Consider the following 17907-nt stretch of genomic DNA (forward strand, 5'->3'; position numbering starts at 1 on the left):
AGCCCCAGGTCTTTTGATTGTAGCTCTGGATAGAAGCTCAGGGGCTCCAACCAAAAGGCCAGCTAGCCTAAAGTCCCCGACTGTCCAGATATTAGCGTAGCTCCGGTTCTTTTCAATACCTAGCAACTTAAAGTGGCCCATCTAGCATGCCCTCTCAACCTGCACTCTAGGGGACCATACAGCAAAGCATTTTTCCCAGTAGTTCTGCAAGTGGAGCTGAGCCGAGTCAAACTTTTGCTGAGCACCGCATCCCATTCATAATACCAACAGAAACCCTGGACCACTGGTACAACAACATTGCACACGGTCTTCTAAAGACATTCAAAATTAATTATTTTGGGTGTTCGAAAATGTTTCCTACTACAAAAGTGCATTGAAACTGCAACAGAACTGGTTCATCAAAAGAGCGGCCTTAACTTTAAAAAGCTGAAGCGTTCATCAAAGTTAAAAATATTGTATTTACCTTGTACCACATCACCCGATACTGCTCATCAGTGATAAAATCTGAAAGACCAGGACAAGTTATTCCTTCATTGCTATGTTCATGCAGTGTTTGCAAGAAAAGGTAAGTAGAATAACACAGGCCATCCCGATTTTTATATACGGTGAGATGAACCAACTTTTTCCAACAATTTGTTGAATTCCTGAAATAAAAAAAATGCAAAACACAATGGTCAATAAAATGGTGTATTTCCATGTTTTCCTGAAACATGCAGAGTAATCTCAAGGAGCACGAAATCACAACTGTGTATTTAGAGTTAAGACCTCAACAGGCCTTGGGAGACCAAAACATTGCCTCCAAGACCAATCCGTACTCTCCTTTTCACAAAAATATGTCAAGGTGACTTTACATGGTTTGAGAAAGTTTGGCATTGCTCTGTGGTCAAGTTAAAGAACAGATACTCAAGTCCAACTCCCACAAAGTGTTTCAGATCAGCTAGCTACAAATAATATCACTCATACAAAGTGGTTCGATATACCTTTTATTTTTGTCCAGCACTTCATCCAGTGCTCAGAAAGTATACAAAAATAAAAAAGTTCAAACTTGTTAACATCCAACAACGCACTGTAATACAAACAAATGTGACTATTCCAAATAATGCTGGTTGGTTTAAAAAAAAAAAAAAAAGTAAAAAAAATGATATACATTTTGTTTCATTTAAAAAAAGATGGAAACCTTCAGTGTGCCCTTCCCGTCCACCCATCGCCGACCCCAACAAAAAAAAAAAAAAAATACATGGCAATAAAGTGCAAATATGGAAGAAATTATCAAATGCCACTTTAGTACACAAGGTACGACAAGCATTTCATACCACCTGGTGGAAAATGTGATGAATTTATGTTATAGCAGGCAATGCGGTTCAAGGTTACTACCATCAACGTGGACATATCAGGTGTTTTATAATTAGCATTGTGACAGGGGAACCTCGTCCTCCGCCTCGAAAGACGTGTGCCCTGAAGGGGGACCGTAGTCCAATGGTCTCACATGTAGGTAGGGTTGCTGCATACTCAGTTTCCCTATTTTCACACATTCATAAATGCCAAACATTCTCGGAATGTTGGGGCTTTGCATTTCCCCTATAATTTGGAAAATTCTAGTCCGGGAGACAACTGATGCCATTCCTGCTAGTTTCTTTCAGTTCTAGAACCAGTATCCATTGCTGTCAACATCCAGAATTCCGTAGGAAATTGCGAAGAGTATACAGCATGGCAGACAAAGCAGTTTCGATGGCTGACCAGAATGAGGATACCCGAGAGCAGGACCATGCTACATGTAAAAGGTTAGCCATGTCCTGGGCACATCTGTTACATTTAGATGCTCCATCAGGATAAAATCTGTGTAGACTTGCCGGAGAATAGTACACCAGGTGCAGAAATGTATAATGAGCTAACCGTAAAAGATTGTTCAAGGAGAGAGTGAGTTTGTTGGCAAATCCTTTTCCATGCCCCTGTATATAGCAGAGACCAATGACTTGGTGGGTGTAAATGTGGTAATAAAGTAACAGTGGTGAAGTCGCAGGATTCAGCGGGTAGTGGGGCCATACAAACTTGCGTACTTCTCGAAGGCGGAAGTATAGAAACATCGCCAATGTGTTCCATTCACCTCTAGTTTTCAAACCATCCCAAGGGATTAAGCAACCCTCCACTACCAGATCTACCAATGGCTGTATCCCAAGATTTGCAAGTTTATATGAAAAATCTTTTACTGAGTAAGTGGGACACCCTTGACTTTGTATACTGCAAATGTCGGAGAATAAAGAATGTCCTCACAGGAGATACTCCCCAGTTTCCTCCATGCCCTACATGTAACTTCAATCGGTTGGCCCTCCGCCCATCTACCTGCTACAGGTCCCAGACACAACAACCCCCTTAGATGTTTAGGGAGAGTGATCAACTTTTCCAGAGAAACATGTGGGAGGTCCAATAAGGTGAACCACCACCAAATGGAATGCTGGAGTTGTGTGGCTAGAAAGTATAGGTATAAATCTGGATACTCTAAACCAACTTGTTGATAGGGTAACGTTAATACATTGTATGATATCCTGGCTTGTTTACCCACCCAAATTAAATGCGTCATTAATTTACATACCCTGGGACCAAAAGTTAGATGGGGGACAAATTGGGACATTATTAAACGTAAATATACATTTTGGTAAAATAACCATCTTAGCTAAGGGCATGCGAGCAGTCTGTGAAATGGGCAAGAGGATCCATGCCTCCACTGTTTTCCAGGCAACTTAATACCTTCAGATACTTTTTCTCTAATAAACCTGTCAGGGAGGTTGTGATGTGTGCACCAAGATAGCACATCCCTCATGGGCTCCATCTAAAATCCTTTCCGATAGCCTGTTCGAGAACTGCAGGGGTTAATGGTACTATCTCCAATTTAGACCAACGAATCTGCCATCCGGCGATGTCGCCATATTGTGGTATGGCTAATACAACTGGTTGCAAGTTTTCCCGAGGGTGTTTAAGTACAACATATCGGTGTATAATGATACGAAAAAAACATGAAAATGCATCTCTAAAGTAGCATGCAAGGGGTTTGAAGGTGAGGGCAAAAAGGATTGGGGAAAAGAGGGCACCCCCCCCCCGTCTCATGCCCCACATGTACTTTGACATAATTCCATTTGTGAATACTGTAGTTGAAGGCACAGTATATAGCAGGCGAACCCAGCATAGATGAGCAAGACCTATGCTGGAGTGCCGCAGGAATTCAAATAAAAAAGGGACACTACCGAGCCAAAGGCCTTTTCTGCGTCCAGGGCGGCGAAATATGGGGATTTCTGGGTTCCAGGTACAAAGCCTGCCTGGTCGGGGAGGACGATAGCGGGTATAAATAGGACAAGGCAATCCGCTAAGATTCTGGCCAGAATTGTATTGTCCATATTTATTAGGGATAGAGGTCTCTACGACTAGCACTTTAAGGAATCTCGGTCTGGTTTCTCAGTATCATCACTAAAAACATTCTAGTCGATTCAGGTAGAACGAATTCTTGTAGACTGTAAGAAAGGCTTTGAAATTAATGAAGATGGCAGCCCTGCCCAATATTAACAAATGACCAAGACCAACATCTATATTCATAGGCCTAAAGAGAAAAAACCCTCAAATGTATACATTTTCATAAAAACAATGATATGCAACTCTTATTTCAGACATTATGAACAAGCGTCTTCGACCGTGTGTGCCATGAAGCTCCCACTTAGTTGCAGCTACTACTTTGGAAACGTCACTTCATATGCAATTTTGTAGTGATGCGTTATGTCATCTGTACAGTCATGGGAGAGTTCAAGAGCAGTGCAACGGGGTTAAGGATGCGTAGTTAAGGCTATCATCCCTCACAAACAGTATGTTGGTTAAGATGCAAAGGATCCAACCTTCCTTTGAACATATAACCTTTGTCCAATTGCACACTCTTAAGAAATAAAGCACAAACCCCATAAAGGGCAGCAAAAACTCTGGATCCGAAAACACACCAAACAATAGCCACAAACATGACTGATATGAGCAAAGTGGCAACATCAAGTAGTTTGGCGAATACATATTTGTTTTTCCATGTTTGATTATTCGATCCCAGCTATTACATTAGAACTTGATTATATTATGTACAGTTATCAAAATAACTGCATGTTCATTTAACAGACTGTTTCCAGTTTACTTAAATCCCAGTTGGCACATATCGAGTAGCCTAATTTAGTACCAAGTTATGCCTAGTAGATCGTATGGCAATTTTGTACATAATTTCCAGTATCCATTAGGATCATTTAACCCATCATGGCATACTGTAAATTCCCTCTAGCAGGTACAACCTTCTGATGCTGGGGTAATAAAGAAGGATGCCAAATGCTTCCTGTGGTGGTCCAAGGTAGCGACAGGAAGCAAGCGCAAAACGAGTGAAGTCCCGTCCCCCAAGAAGCAGCAGCTAATGGCTTGCAGGATTGCTCGAGTAGGCTGAACTGCCAGCCCATACCTGCCCAAGCCAGACAAGCATTTTGGACAACTCTGCTATGCCATTAGCGTCATGGGTATACTTTGCCAACTTTGCCAATCAAACCAAACATTCAGCTTATTACAATATAAAATTACTCAGAACATGCTAAGAATACAACAAAAAAGAATTCAACCCCAAATGGAATCCTAAAACCACCCAGTCTTGTAAATTAAACTATCATTTAAACATTCAACACTTATCTTCCATTCAATGCAACAGTTGTGCCAACTACCAAACGCCATGGTTGACGGGTAAATAAAGCATGAAAAAAAACCTTTCTACCTGAAGTTTAAGTGTACATTAGGTCATTTCTGTCAACTCACATACCACAGCAACCCAAACACCATCTCTGGAAGTTCACCTCTAGTACAGACCTACTGAGCAATGCAATGTAGATATGCAAATTAGCCAATAGGAATGCAATTTGTCCAAGAAAATTAGCTTTCTACTTCAAACATACCTCAAATCCAAGCCGGTGAGCCTGCTTTGTGGATTTTGCATATTGCTAGTCCTTCTTTCAAAGATCCTACGCCAATATATTTTTTTAATGAGTTTGAGCCAAAAGCCTGCATCTCTTCTATACAATGGACAAAAGAATAAAACAGACCATTGTCCATTAAACTGTTACAATAAAAAGAGGCACCCGTGAACTCTCCCAAATAGGATGTCATGGGTGCTAAATAAGAGTACCTATATCTATACACTAAATATATTTTGATTGGAGTTAAAATGGCTGAATAGCATCACAACAGCATTCAAAGCCAAAAGTTGGTTTATGTTCACAGTGTACTTGAGAGTTAAAAATACCACCATACCTTTCAGCCATTTCATTTTGTGTACTGCAGGCAAAAACATTTCAATTATGGCTTACAGTTGTGTTCGAAATTGGAATAGGATTGTTCCAAAACTCCATGAAATTTAGTTTTTGGGCCAAAGGTTTTACACTTGATAAATGTAAAGCTGAGGCACCTGGGGAACCAAGGACATCTTGTAATACAGCTCTGTATTAGAAAGGCTCAAATGATCTCCAGAGCTTTAGCCAAAACCAGGGCTTAAAATTGAGATTTGATAAGAGATGTTTTTAGGTCATGCTTAAGTATCAATCTTTAACTAATGACCAGGAGCGAACACTGGGGAGAAAAAGGAGCTAGTGCATTGAGTCCTACAAATCCAACTTCCACATAAGATGGAAACATCTTAATATATTATAAATGACCTTCTGCTTTAAATGTTGTATAGAAGTGTCCTAATGTTTATTTAAAGACTGTCCCAAATGGAGTTAAATTCACATAGGTGTGCTTGTTCTGCATCAGTTGGCCTGTGCAGCCAAGACTAGCTCCTGGTAGCAGTTGGTGGTAAGCTAACCAGGCTCTAAGCTACAAGCAAGAGCTAAATAGCTGAGAGATTCCATCAATTTGGAACCCTGCTGCACAAGTGGTATGACAAAGTAGTTTGTGGCTAGTCCTTGTACCCAGCTCAAGGTGCAACGAAAGATTTGGGGTTCATTTGGCAGAACCAAAAAGTTGTTTCAGAGCCCATTCGCACCACAGGCTAGGCAATCCTCCTTTGCACACCTCCCGACTTTGTTTCCAAGTCCCTGCATCAGAACCTCAAAGCAAATAGGGACAGACTGATTCAATCAATTGTGTTGGAAATGCATCCATTTTCCCCTCAACCTACCTTCCATTTCACAGATGGCCATTTGTTACTGTAAAGGTCTTTGCATCAAATGCCAGTGAACCTTCATTTAAGCCAAAGAGTTCTCCCAAACGTTGCTTAAAAATCCTAGATTTCGCAAGGCCTGAGCGGGAGGGTGAACCTTTTCAGTTCTTGCCCAGACATTGTGGAACTCTCTCCCCGTGCCACTTGTCATTTTCTCTTTCGGAAGGCACTTAAAACCTTTTTTATTCTGATTGAGGTTTTGGAAGGTCACTAGTGGCCGATTTAGCGCCCAGATGCTTCCGAGCCATGGTTTTGCGATTTATAAATGTAAATACAATACATAAAGAGGTGCTCTGGTGCTAGATAGCTGCTCGGTCATGTCCCTGCCTTCAGCTGTGACACAGCAGCAAACATTTTGTAAGGGCTAGTGAAGCAGTTTAATCTGCGGAGAAATGCAATTAATGTTGCTTTATAGGGTTTGCCTTCGTCCCCGGCTGCTTTTGACCTGCATTGCATTGTGCTACTACCATTGTTGTTTCTTTTGGCCATTTCCGTTTGTGAGGTTAAACTACAAAGGAATTCAATTCCAAATCAAAGAGGGTCACCACTGTCCAAGCACATTCTGCACTCCATTCTTTGTTTCTATACTGTAAACATGCTGGAAACGTAGACCTGAAGGGGTGGGGATGCCAGGTAGGCAATGAAAGATTCTGTATTTCAGACCTGCGAGATCTACTATACATCAAGTCTCTAAAGGATGTGCCATGACACAGATGTGTTGAATCAGGTGGGTGGCATCAACTGAGCTGGGCAGGAGGAAAAATTGAAAAGGCAATGAATGCATGGACTTGCACCCACCAACCTCCATGTTCTTTCATCTTTTGGAAACATTGGGGCAAACTGAACATTTACAAGGAGATTTATTTTAGAACCAATTAAAGGGGGGCAGCAGAGAGAATTGCGTTAATTGAGTATGGCAGGGCTCAGAATGTGCACTATCCACAAACCATTGGCTAGTAAGAATTGCCTCTTGGAGAGTAAAACATTGTGTGCTTTGTTTTGTGTAGAATTGAGGTGGCAAGTGAGTTTTTATGGCTGGCTAGTATCTTTCAACTTGAAATGTGTACCCCTACTATGTAGAGACTGCCAGTGACATGGTCCCCCTTAAGCAAGGGTCCCTCAAATGGCGGATTGCGAGTAGCTGGTAGCTCGCTTGAGGCTTCCTAGTCACTTGCATGTCCAAGAGACTTTCAGCTGCGGAGCAAGGAAATTAGCCCACTAATCATAGCATCGTCCCGTGACTATGGCCGACAACAAATGCTTTCATCGCTCAGTGTCTCAAATGGACTACCGCACCATTTGTCCAACGCTTTCAGTGCTGGTGCCAGTGCAGTTTTCTGAGATTTTTTACAGCTCCTCTTTTCCTCTCCCCAGTTTGCTTTTTATCCCTCCAGGACAGCCCCCCCACCGACCCCCCCAATCTTCAGAATTACTTTTCCATCTCCTGCTGCCAGTTTCCTCCTTTTCACTGTACCGGAAGGGGAGTGCAGCTGGAAGACAAGGCCAAAGGCAAATCACCATAATCAGGTCAGTTAATAAAACAAAATGCATGCCTGCGAATTGTGTGAATGGGTAATTGGAATGTGTGAGTACAGTGGGCTAGGGGAGAGAAATTACCTGTCAGAAGAGGAGCTGGTGAGGGCCAAGGGGTGAGGGGTAAATGTGTGGTACTTTTTAGCATCATGGATTTTTGCAGTGTCATTGTCTTATGGGCAAAGCCTTCGTGAGTTTTAGGGGTAGATACTGCATATATTTGTGCAGACAGCATGGACATTTATTCCTACACTGTTCTGGCATTAAAGATGGAATTAGGGGCAAAGCAACCTGGTTTTACATGTGGAGACTGACCTGTACTTGGACAGCCAGCATCGTAATGTTTTCCAACAGTAGTAAGCCATTATTACGGGCATTATGGACAAAGCCAATGATAGTATTCTTACATGGGGAGAGGGGAGTATATTTACACAGTCTTGCACTGGTTTTCTTACACTAGCCTTACGGGGCATTATTCAGAATGTTCTTTTGTGGGAATACTGGAATATATGGACATATGCAGCATGTACATGTGACCGTGTTTTATTAAATAAAACTTTTAGATCCATTCACCTGCATCCTCTGTGTTAGGTAGAATTCTCCAAATGTGCCAATTTTCCTTACCATTTTGAGACCCCTAGCATCTTTGCTAGATTTCTGGGATTTCATTTTTTACCTGGAAGGAGCGGGAGCCTTTTTTCTCCACTCTCTCATGCATTTTGATGTGTGTTTTGCTTTTGTGTTCTTTGATTATGGAGTTTTAAAACCACTCCAGTGGCATCATCTTTTTCTATGGGTCACACACGGGTGTCTCAGATTGCCCAAGGTTTAAATACCTTCCGTGGACTGACTGTTTCCCAGGGCATGTAAAATTAAATTGACTTTAGTCTCTTGAAATTTACTGACTCAGCACACCCTATCTTACTATAGAGTGGAGGGGTTACCTAGCTATCACTACCACTTTACTGTGTAGTACAGGCTTGTACCAAAGGTGAAATTGTGCTTACACTTGTCCTAATTACCTGTAGTGTTCCCAAAGGGTACTGCAGGTGATTTTGCCCAACACTCTGCACTGGAAAGTGAGGGGGATATGTCCTCTTCCATCCTCCCTTCTCAGAAATGTTTGTGGGATAAGTCCACTTTGATGGGGTACCAATGCCCCAGGTTACTGTTATTGGAGATGGTCAATAAGGAAACATATGAACTTAAAATTATGCGACTCATAACAGATCGGATTTATGAAATATCCAAATCATATTGTCAAAAATTGTCAAAAGTGTGGTAGTGCACTAGCTAATCTGTTCAGGGACTCCCGTCAGCTAAAGGATGTTTGTGAAGTCATGGAGTAGTTTTGCTGTGCAGATTCTAAGCATTAGCAAAGCCAATTTGCAAAGCCAATTTGCAAAGCCACATTGTTGTAGAACTGCTGCGTTTCAGAAGAATCGGAGATCATTCAAGGGTGGGTCATCACGTTCTACAAGGAGTAAGAAAAGTAACCCAGACAGTTGGCTATAGTTTAAACATACCTTCTGCATGTTATGTGCAACCTCACAATCAAATATGGGAGGTGAAGCTTTCCTGAGGAAAGTTGGCAGAAGACATGCCGTCCCGCTGAAACCGGTCGACAAAAAGGTACATATGGCTCTTGACCAAGTTTCATAAGCTACATTTAACTTGATCCCCAGGGACTAAACCAACTAGCCCTACTGAGGTGGTTAAGTTTTGGACTTCTTTTTAAATCAATCTAGCATTAGAGTTCTTTTAAGTTTAACCTGTAAACCCAGACTATCGGCCAGTAAAGACTCATTGCCAAAGACAGTATTCTGTGTCCTACTTGTAGTTTTAAGTTGAAAAGAAAGTATAGGAGTGAATCTGGCATGAGGAGAAGTGATGCTGGACAATAGGTGATGAGAGCACTGCAATTTGTAAATACACAGTGCAGGGCTGGCTGAGTTGTTCTTTACCCATCCACTTTAAGATCAGCGGCACATCAGCATTAACTAGGGAAAGTAGAGTATAGGCAGAGCTAGAGTACAACTATTCCCAGTCTTTCTGCACCGTGAGTGTCCTGAATGAGATACAAATCATTACCTCCCAATATATTAAATTGTGAGGTTGCACATAATCAGAAAAGGGTGTTCTGCCCATATGAGTGCTACAATACTGTTGAGATGGGATAGACCCTGATTAGCTCTTTATGTTGACCCTTCGAGTGTCCTCGTTTTAGTATAAGCATACCAAATGGGAGCCAGTCAGTGTTGGAGCATTGCCTATAATTTCCATACACCTGTGCAGTAGCTACTGTGCTATGCACAAAAACAATGCAACTGAATGGTTGTGAAGTGAGGTTAGATGATAACAGCCACTTCCCCAACTAATCTGCTGCTCAGTTCTACATAGGTTACTAATATGGTTAACCAATCCTTTTCTGGAATGGATACAATTGCATGGTTAAGGTTAGTACCACAAACTATGGACCAAAAACGTGTTCTTGTTTGAGGCACTCTACTTTCAAGGCATCCCATTTGTTTTCAATTAGTTGCTTCTCTCAGAAATTAGGGATTTATAAGAATGCCTTAGAAACCTAATCTTAGAATAAGTTATCTCCTTCAGGGCTTTTAGTAACTCCATTCTACCCCTCTTGCAATCTTTATCAAACCAGGTGTTCTATTTGGTAGCATACATTTCAAAGTGCAGACCAGCTGGTCACAAAGGAAGCCAACATTCATTTTTCATAGAATTCAATTGATCAGCTTGATGGCCGGAGTCTTCATTTTCATGTAACAAAGAATTCAGGAATAGCCCCTAAAGCTACTCACTCGAACCGTCTGATTATTTGTGATAGCTAAGTCATTTTTCCCTGCTCTTGATAAAAAGGGGGTAGACTCTGAGGAATACGGGTCCATGATCATTCTCCAACCTGTTGTGGACCTTCAAGTTACCTACATCGCCCAAACCCAGGGAATACAAGAAAATATAATCTACACGATTAATCTGGTCATAAATCACAGGCTCAGAAGCCAAATCGTGCTGTAAAATTGGAAAACAGTTGAGCTTGGCAATGTTCTTGCCTGGGGGTAGAATCGTGAACGCTGGTGTTCCCCAAACAGCATCCTTCTGTAACATGCAAAAACATCACACAGGAGAATGGCGCACACATCGCCTTCAATTACTCTTCAGAAAGTAGTCAGGCACTTACTTTGAATTGAAATCACCTACCATTATTATAACCATGGTGCAGCATTCTGAATGTCAGCATCTAAAAAAATATTATATTCTTTAAAATGTGCATCACACATACATGCAGGCACACCTTGTGGGAAAGACCCACTGTGTACATTTGAGAATATGTAAAAACAAGGGAATCAGAAGCTGAACATTGGGGTACATGTTTCAACAGGGGATAATCACATGCAGCTCTGAACTATTCCAAGTCAAAGGTCTCCCTCACTGGACCGGTCCATCAGGATCTTAATATCATGGAAATTAATGTGTAATCCCTGAAATATATGCACTCAAGTCCCCCTGAAAATAACCCAAGAAGTAGAAAAACATTTGATATCCAATTGCAGTGTAGGATCACCGGAAAACTAATTAAGCATTTAAGCATGCCCCAGTGGCCAGATAGGGCATACTTCGCTCCCACAGTGTAAAGGTACATGCTACATGGTCTGGTGGGGGATGCCGAACGTGTCGTCTCTCTCTTCAAGCCTTTTTGGGAATGGATTAGTGGACCCCTTTTCAGATGGATTTCCAGAAACGTTTTGAGATCGCATTGAAGAGGCTGGATATTAGGAAACAACGCTTCATCACTTGAGGCAACAGTACTAGCTGGCATACAGTCTAAGGATATTGTCCATTAGTTGAAACATTCTGCTCAGAATTAAGCTAGACAGCCATTAAAAAGCATAGTCATTGTTCAGAGGGCTATACAGGAAGCCAATAATGCAATATTCATTCTTGTCTGAGAACACAGAGATCCCGGTGACCAATGGGCTATAACAAGGGTGTGTGCTGAGAAACTGTTTCATGCGGTTTTGAATAGTCTGCTTTTCTCAAGGAAGCTCATGCATTCCCCAAAAGTTTGGAGGCGGCCCGTATCCAGCACTTTGATTTCTCACACCATATTCAAACAGAATTTGGTTAGCCCTTTGGAAATCGCCACTGGAGTCATTTTTACTCAAATCAATATTTTAGTATTTGTGAAGGAGCTCATTAAATATCAGCTGTATTTCACAGGATCGAGAATTGCTGTAACAATTGGTAGAACTGATTTTTCAGATCAGGCCGTTGGGTCCCACATTTTATTCTGCTTGCAATCCCTTCTCTTGCTTTTATTCAGAACAGCTATAGGTATGACTAATACCAATGGCCCTAATGCAGGAAACAGCAAAGCTTGAGTGAAACCATTATGATACACGCCCAAATGTCTGAAAATGTCTGTCCCCGTTTTTTCCTTCACCCCCGAGAGGGCAGGAGCCCTTCTCCCACTGAGCTCCGCTCATATGACCTAATGGCATTACACCTCGACGCCTGGAGCAGCTCTGCCACACCTTTGTGCTGCAGGAGCAGCAGAGCGGTGCACACCAGCAGGTCAGATGACCTCATGCTGCCCCCAGAGCACTGCTGTGCCTCAGTGCTTGGGCACCAACCTTTCTGGCCTAATCATCTTTGCATCGGCCAGGCAGATACATCGGAAAATGGCCGCCAGATTCTATTGTAATTGACATTGCGTAGCAACTGCAGCATCCGTATTCACCCAGAAGTCCGCCGGCAGGCGGAAGCCGGTCCTCAGCAGGAAGGCTTGCAGTAGCAAGGACCCTTCCTGTTTCCGCACTGTGGCGCATGTGGGCTACAGCCTTTGCATTCGCGGTACCACAGGTATCACTACCTTTATCAGCACACTGGCAACGGTGCAGCCCTACCTCCCATTCGACGCGTTTTGAAATATTGCCATCCAAAACTCGCTTTCCACTATGCCATGACACGCCTAGAGGATTAGCGCAGAAACTAACAATGACTTTTACAGATCCCAAGAACGACTCCCAAAATCTCAAGAAACACAGCAGTACGCATTTGCAATTGTGATCTCTATAACAGTGTTCTACAATACAACTGTGTGAACACTCACAGTAAACTCTTGCATTAAACCCTCTGACTCCAGTGCATTTATCCTTTAGCGATTTAGATGCGTTTAGCCCACTGTGATTTATGTGCATCTAGACTGATACCAGTGCATGTAGCCCGCTATGATTTAGACATTTTTGCCTGCTGTGTTTCAGATGCATTCAGATTATTATGACCTTTGTGCATTTAGCCTGTAGCGGTATTAGTGTGATTTTAGCATGCTGTTTTTACAACACATCTAGACTACAGTGATTCTAGTGTCTTGCGACCCCCGCAACTCTCACGCCCATCGACCTTTGCCAACCCTTTCCAACCAGGTTAGGTTGGCTATTATTATCTTCCCATATTGCCTAATTCCAAGTAACACCCCGTGCTCTGGTAACTACTTTCTAGCCTTTAGAAATGGCCTATCCAGATTGGCATGCCCCAGACACTTGCCAACACCATGCCCTACTCCTTTCCTCCCAAACAAACCAACCAACCATTTCCCACGCTCACTAGCCTCACACACGACCTCAACCCAACCACTTTCATCACCGCTAGAGAACTTGCCTCCACCAATGAAACCTCTGACGCTATAGTTCTAACAAAATCCTACCCTATTAGTGGTACAAATAGAACATTGCGCCTTAGATCATGCACACAAACCATTTACACACCCCACCATCATGCATAGGACATCACAAATATCCAACCCAAACAACTTCCAGCAACCAAAAAACAAGACGTGCAGGATGCCTACAATCCAGACTACCACCAAAACCCCCAAGATCCTTTAACCACTAAAACCTAGCACATCTTTGACATTGCCATTGTCCAGTTTCAAAAGTGCCCTCAAACCGCTTGCTCTCTGAGCACATGCCATTGAAATTCACGACCTTATCACGGAACATAACCTAGACCTGTTGATAACAGAAACCTGGCTCCACAGAGCATCGGGACCCCTACTTGCACTAGCTTTACCCCCCGCACTCCTCACTATAACATCCTCAGAGCCGATAGAACTCACACCACAAGAGGTGGTGTAGCTATCATAGCCAGAAACAATATACAACCTAGATCTAGCCCAATTGAAGACATACTAGGTTATGAACTTCTGTTTGTCAAACTGGCCATGAATGAGAAAACCACAATTAACATTATAGTGGCATACAGAATGCCCATTACCACTAGCCATCCTGAAACTGACATCTCACTACTCCTCATACCCCGCATCAAACCCAACACTAAATGTAGCTTTCTTGGAGACCTGAATTTAGGATTTAATGATGACCTAGACCCCAAAGCTGACAATCTACATTCAGCACTCAAGGACATGAATTTCACTCAGCAGGTGAATGGTCCAACAGATGTTAAAGGTAGAATCTTGGACTGGATCTTAACACTTAATACCAATATTAACATATACGTAATTAATCCACTCAGTTGGACAGATCATTGCATCCACCTCACCCTCATTAACGATGAACCTCCTCCTTCTAAAATTAAAACCACCGACATTATCGAATCCAGAAACTCCCGTAAACTCATGGTAGAGAGATTTGCACTGACCCACAACAAATTTCTTGAAACCATACCAATAGTAATGACTCAAGTATCATTGCCGACTACTACCACCACAAATGCCTCACACTCCCCATCAAGGAAGTAGCACCCATATAATTTAAAACAAATTGAACCAACAAAAAGGACTTGATGAAGAACTAATATCATTGAGAAGACCCAAATGTTCCCTAGAACTGTCATGATGCCTACCCCCAGGCATCCGGACCAAGTCCATCAGCCCCGGGAGCAGGCATCTAGACATTTAGTAAAACCTCAGCAGCCCCGGCTAGGGGCCATCTGGGTTCAGTCCTGGCGCCTAAGGCGCCAGGCTCAGTCATTACTTACCTCAGGCAGACCATGCAGCAAATGACCCCAATCCAACATGAAGCCTGAAAGGGACTATTTTTCTACAGGGACTATTTTTTTACTAGGGTGTGGTTCTAGGGAATTCTTACCTGGGACTACTTTTGAGGCTATTTAAACCACACCCGACCAGCAACACACGCTTTGTGTTATTCTGCATCCAGCAGCGTAACACTCACCGTACCTGCAGCCTGCATCCAGTCTTCTGCCACGCCTGCCTCGAATCTGGAGCTCCTAAAACAAAGAGGAAAGAAAGGGACAAGGTTAGAAAACAAACTTATTTCTATTCCACACCTGGTTCTGGATCCATCTTGTCTCCAGACCTGTAAACATCATTTCTGCACGTGCCGCACCTCCAGCTGCAGCGCCGCGCCATACTCACCAGTCTTCACAGCATCCTTCGGGTCGGCGCTGCCTCCATTTCTTCGCCGAACTTCGGCACCTAGGAGACAAGAAAACCACACGATGAGCCGAGGGAACCAACAAATATAATTCTTACCACCGTAGACTTACCTGATTTACCACCGGAGGCATCCTTTTGTGACTCCATATTTTTACGTGCCACATCTGTAAAGAGACAAAACACGTTTTCCTTGTGCAACATTTACCGGACAGCGCTGGGTAATACAGACTCTTACCTGAGCGCCACCAGCTGCCACAAGAGCATCTTTTCACGAGCCAGCTGCAAGACAAGAAAGGAAGGGGGGGGACAAGAGTGAACATCGGACATATTGAACTCTATGAACTTAATACTTACTGGTCCTCACCAGAAACCTCAGAGTCAATACTCTCCGGAACTCTCCCGAGCCTTCAAACTAGTGAAGTAACTGGAATCGACGCGCCCCTGCAAATCCACGCAGGATGGAGAGCTCATCTTTCAAGAATATAAGGTGAGATTGCTATGAGGGCATTTCGGAGGTGATTAGTTGGGGAGGACTGTGGGGTGCCATCACTTGAATCAACAAGTGGCTAAATCCATCTCTCCACTTGCAGGAGAATATTTTTACGGGTTAAGCAGACAAGATTAGGAGGGCAGATCCAGTCAGTCATTGATGCACTACGCATCACTTGGGTAGAGACCGCATCTGTCCGGGTCCGACCGACGCCCCTGTGGGAGCCAGGTGAGCGTAACAGAATGCGAAGCCTATCTACAAATCCCCACCCGGGCGTTCTGGAAACCTCAGAAACCAACCAACTAGCCCTATTGTTAGGGGAACTTAGGGCAGAAGTGCACTCCGCGCGCCAAGAGACTAATGCCCTCAGGAGAGAACTGATTGTATCAAAGGAGCGCACTGATTATCTTGCTAGATAATTACAGCAAAACCAAGCTGGGCAAACACCATTACCTGGACTCGGGGGGAATCCAACTCCTGTTTCTTCGAGTAATCCTGTGCAAGTGGTTCTACCAGGGAGCATTCCTTTTGCTCCACCCGAACGTTTTGCTGGGGACCCAAAAAAGTTTGCAGTGTTTATGAACCAATGCCGCTTGCACTTTTTATGCAGATCTGGAGCTTTTCCGAATGACCAAACCAAAGTAGCCTTTGTACCATCATATCTTAGTGGCAGCGCAGCGGATTGGTCAACTCCATTAGTTAACCAGATGACCCTCTTCTTCGGGATTTTCAAGGTTTTCAATTGAGCATGGAAAGACTATTTGCCAGACATTCACAGGGACAGGCCCTGGACAACGAACTTATCATTACAAGGTAACCAGGATCTACTAACCTATATCGCCAATTTCAATAGGTTAGTGGTGGAAACCGGATGGCCAGAGGTAAAACTAATTACATTATTTCATCATGGACTTCGGGTGAACTCAAAGACGTTTTGGCCGAAGTTGTGAATCCACCTCAGGATTGTGAAGAATATATAGACTTAGTGGTCCAGTTATACCACCGACTTCAGAATAGAAAGGCTGATCGAGCTTAGTTTGAGAATCGGGTATTGGTTAAACCCAATGTTACCCTCAAAAGGAACAGATGCATCAGAACCGATGCAGATCGGGGGGGTGGGAGTCAAGGGACCCTTAACTCAAAAGGAAAGCGAAAGAAGACGGCAGATGCAATTGTGTCTGTACTGTGGGGCCTCAGGACATTTTCTACGGGATTGCCCTATAAAAACATCTTAAAAAAGGTAGGAGTTGCTGATAAAAATCAAAGAGCCTGATTCGGGAAACGACCACGCCCGACAAGCGTAGAGGTCCGCTTGCCGAGCTTGAAGAAGGATACTCAGACCTCGCACTTCATCATACCAATGGTCCTTATAGATCCAAGGCAGCCATCACGTATGCACACAGTGAGGGCATACATTGATAGCGGGGCCATAGGAAACTATGTGGACCACGAGTTGACTTCTAGGATGAATCTAGCTCTGCAAAAAGACCACTTCGGATGTCATCACCACAGTCGATGGAACTGAAATTGCCTCTGGGCCTGTAACTCATTCCACCGCAGAGATGACACTATTGGGTCAGGATGGGCATCGAGAGACTATTGTGTTTGATTTAATCAAAGCCCCGCAGTTCCAAATAATACTGGGATACTTTGGTTGGAAACACATAATCCTTGTGTTGATTGGCGAGAGAAGAGAATAACCTTCCCGGATTGTGCACATACTTGTTACCCAAAAAAACCCTTGAACCAAGGCCTGGCCACAGTCGCTACTCCAGTCGTGCAGTTACCTCAGGAATATCAAGAATTCCAGGATGTTTTCCAAAAGGAACAGGCAAACACCCTACCACCTCACAGATCATACGATTGTCAAATCGATCTCATACCCGGTGCACAACCTCCATGTAGTAGGATCTACGCCCTGACAGAACCCGAAAAACTTCACCTACGACAATACTTGGACCAATACCTTGCTAATGGCGTCATTCGTCCATCCAAGACCACTGCATCTTCAGTTTTGTTCTTTGTGCCTGAAAAGGAAGGCGACCTCAGAACGTGCATAGACTACCGCGCATTAAATCAGATCATGGTTAAGAACCGATACCCATTGCCTCTGATCCCCGAATTACTAGACCAAGTAAAGGACACTTGCATCTACACTATATTAGATCTCCGAGGGGCATACCATCTGGTACGTGTAAAGAAAGGCGACGAATGGAAGACTGCTTTTCGCAC

At 43.3% G+C, this 17907-nt stretch overlaps 1 protein-coding gene across 6 annotated transcripts in view; it reads right to left on the reverse strand.

Moving 5' to 3' along the window:
* Nucleotides 1–17907, reverse strand: part of LOC138526332 (interleukin-1 receptor type 1-like) — a 309422-nt gene that overhangs the window by 170514 nt on the left and 121001 nt on the right. For all 6 annotated transcript variants that reach the window (XM_069636943.1, XM_069636944.1, XM_069636945.1 and 3 more), the window contains one exon: nt 464–644. In XM_069636943.1, the coding sequence (XP_069493044.1) occupies nt 464–644 (181 nt within the window). The remainder of the gene's footprint in view (nt 1–463; nt 645–17907) is intronic.

This window comes from Ambystoma mexicanum, chromosome 7p, assembly GCF_040938575.1.
Source record: "Ambystoma mexicanum isolate Mex_15411 chromosome 7p, UKY_AmexF1_1, whole genome shotgun sequence".
Taxonomy (NCBI): Eukaryota; Metazoa; Chordata; class Amphibia; order Caudata; family Ambystomatidae; genus Ambystoma; species Ambystoma mexicanum.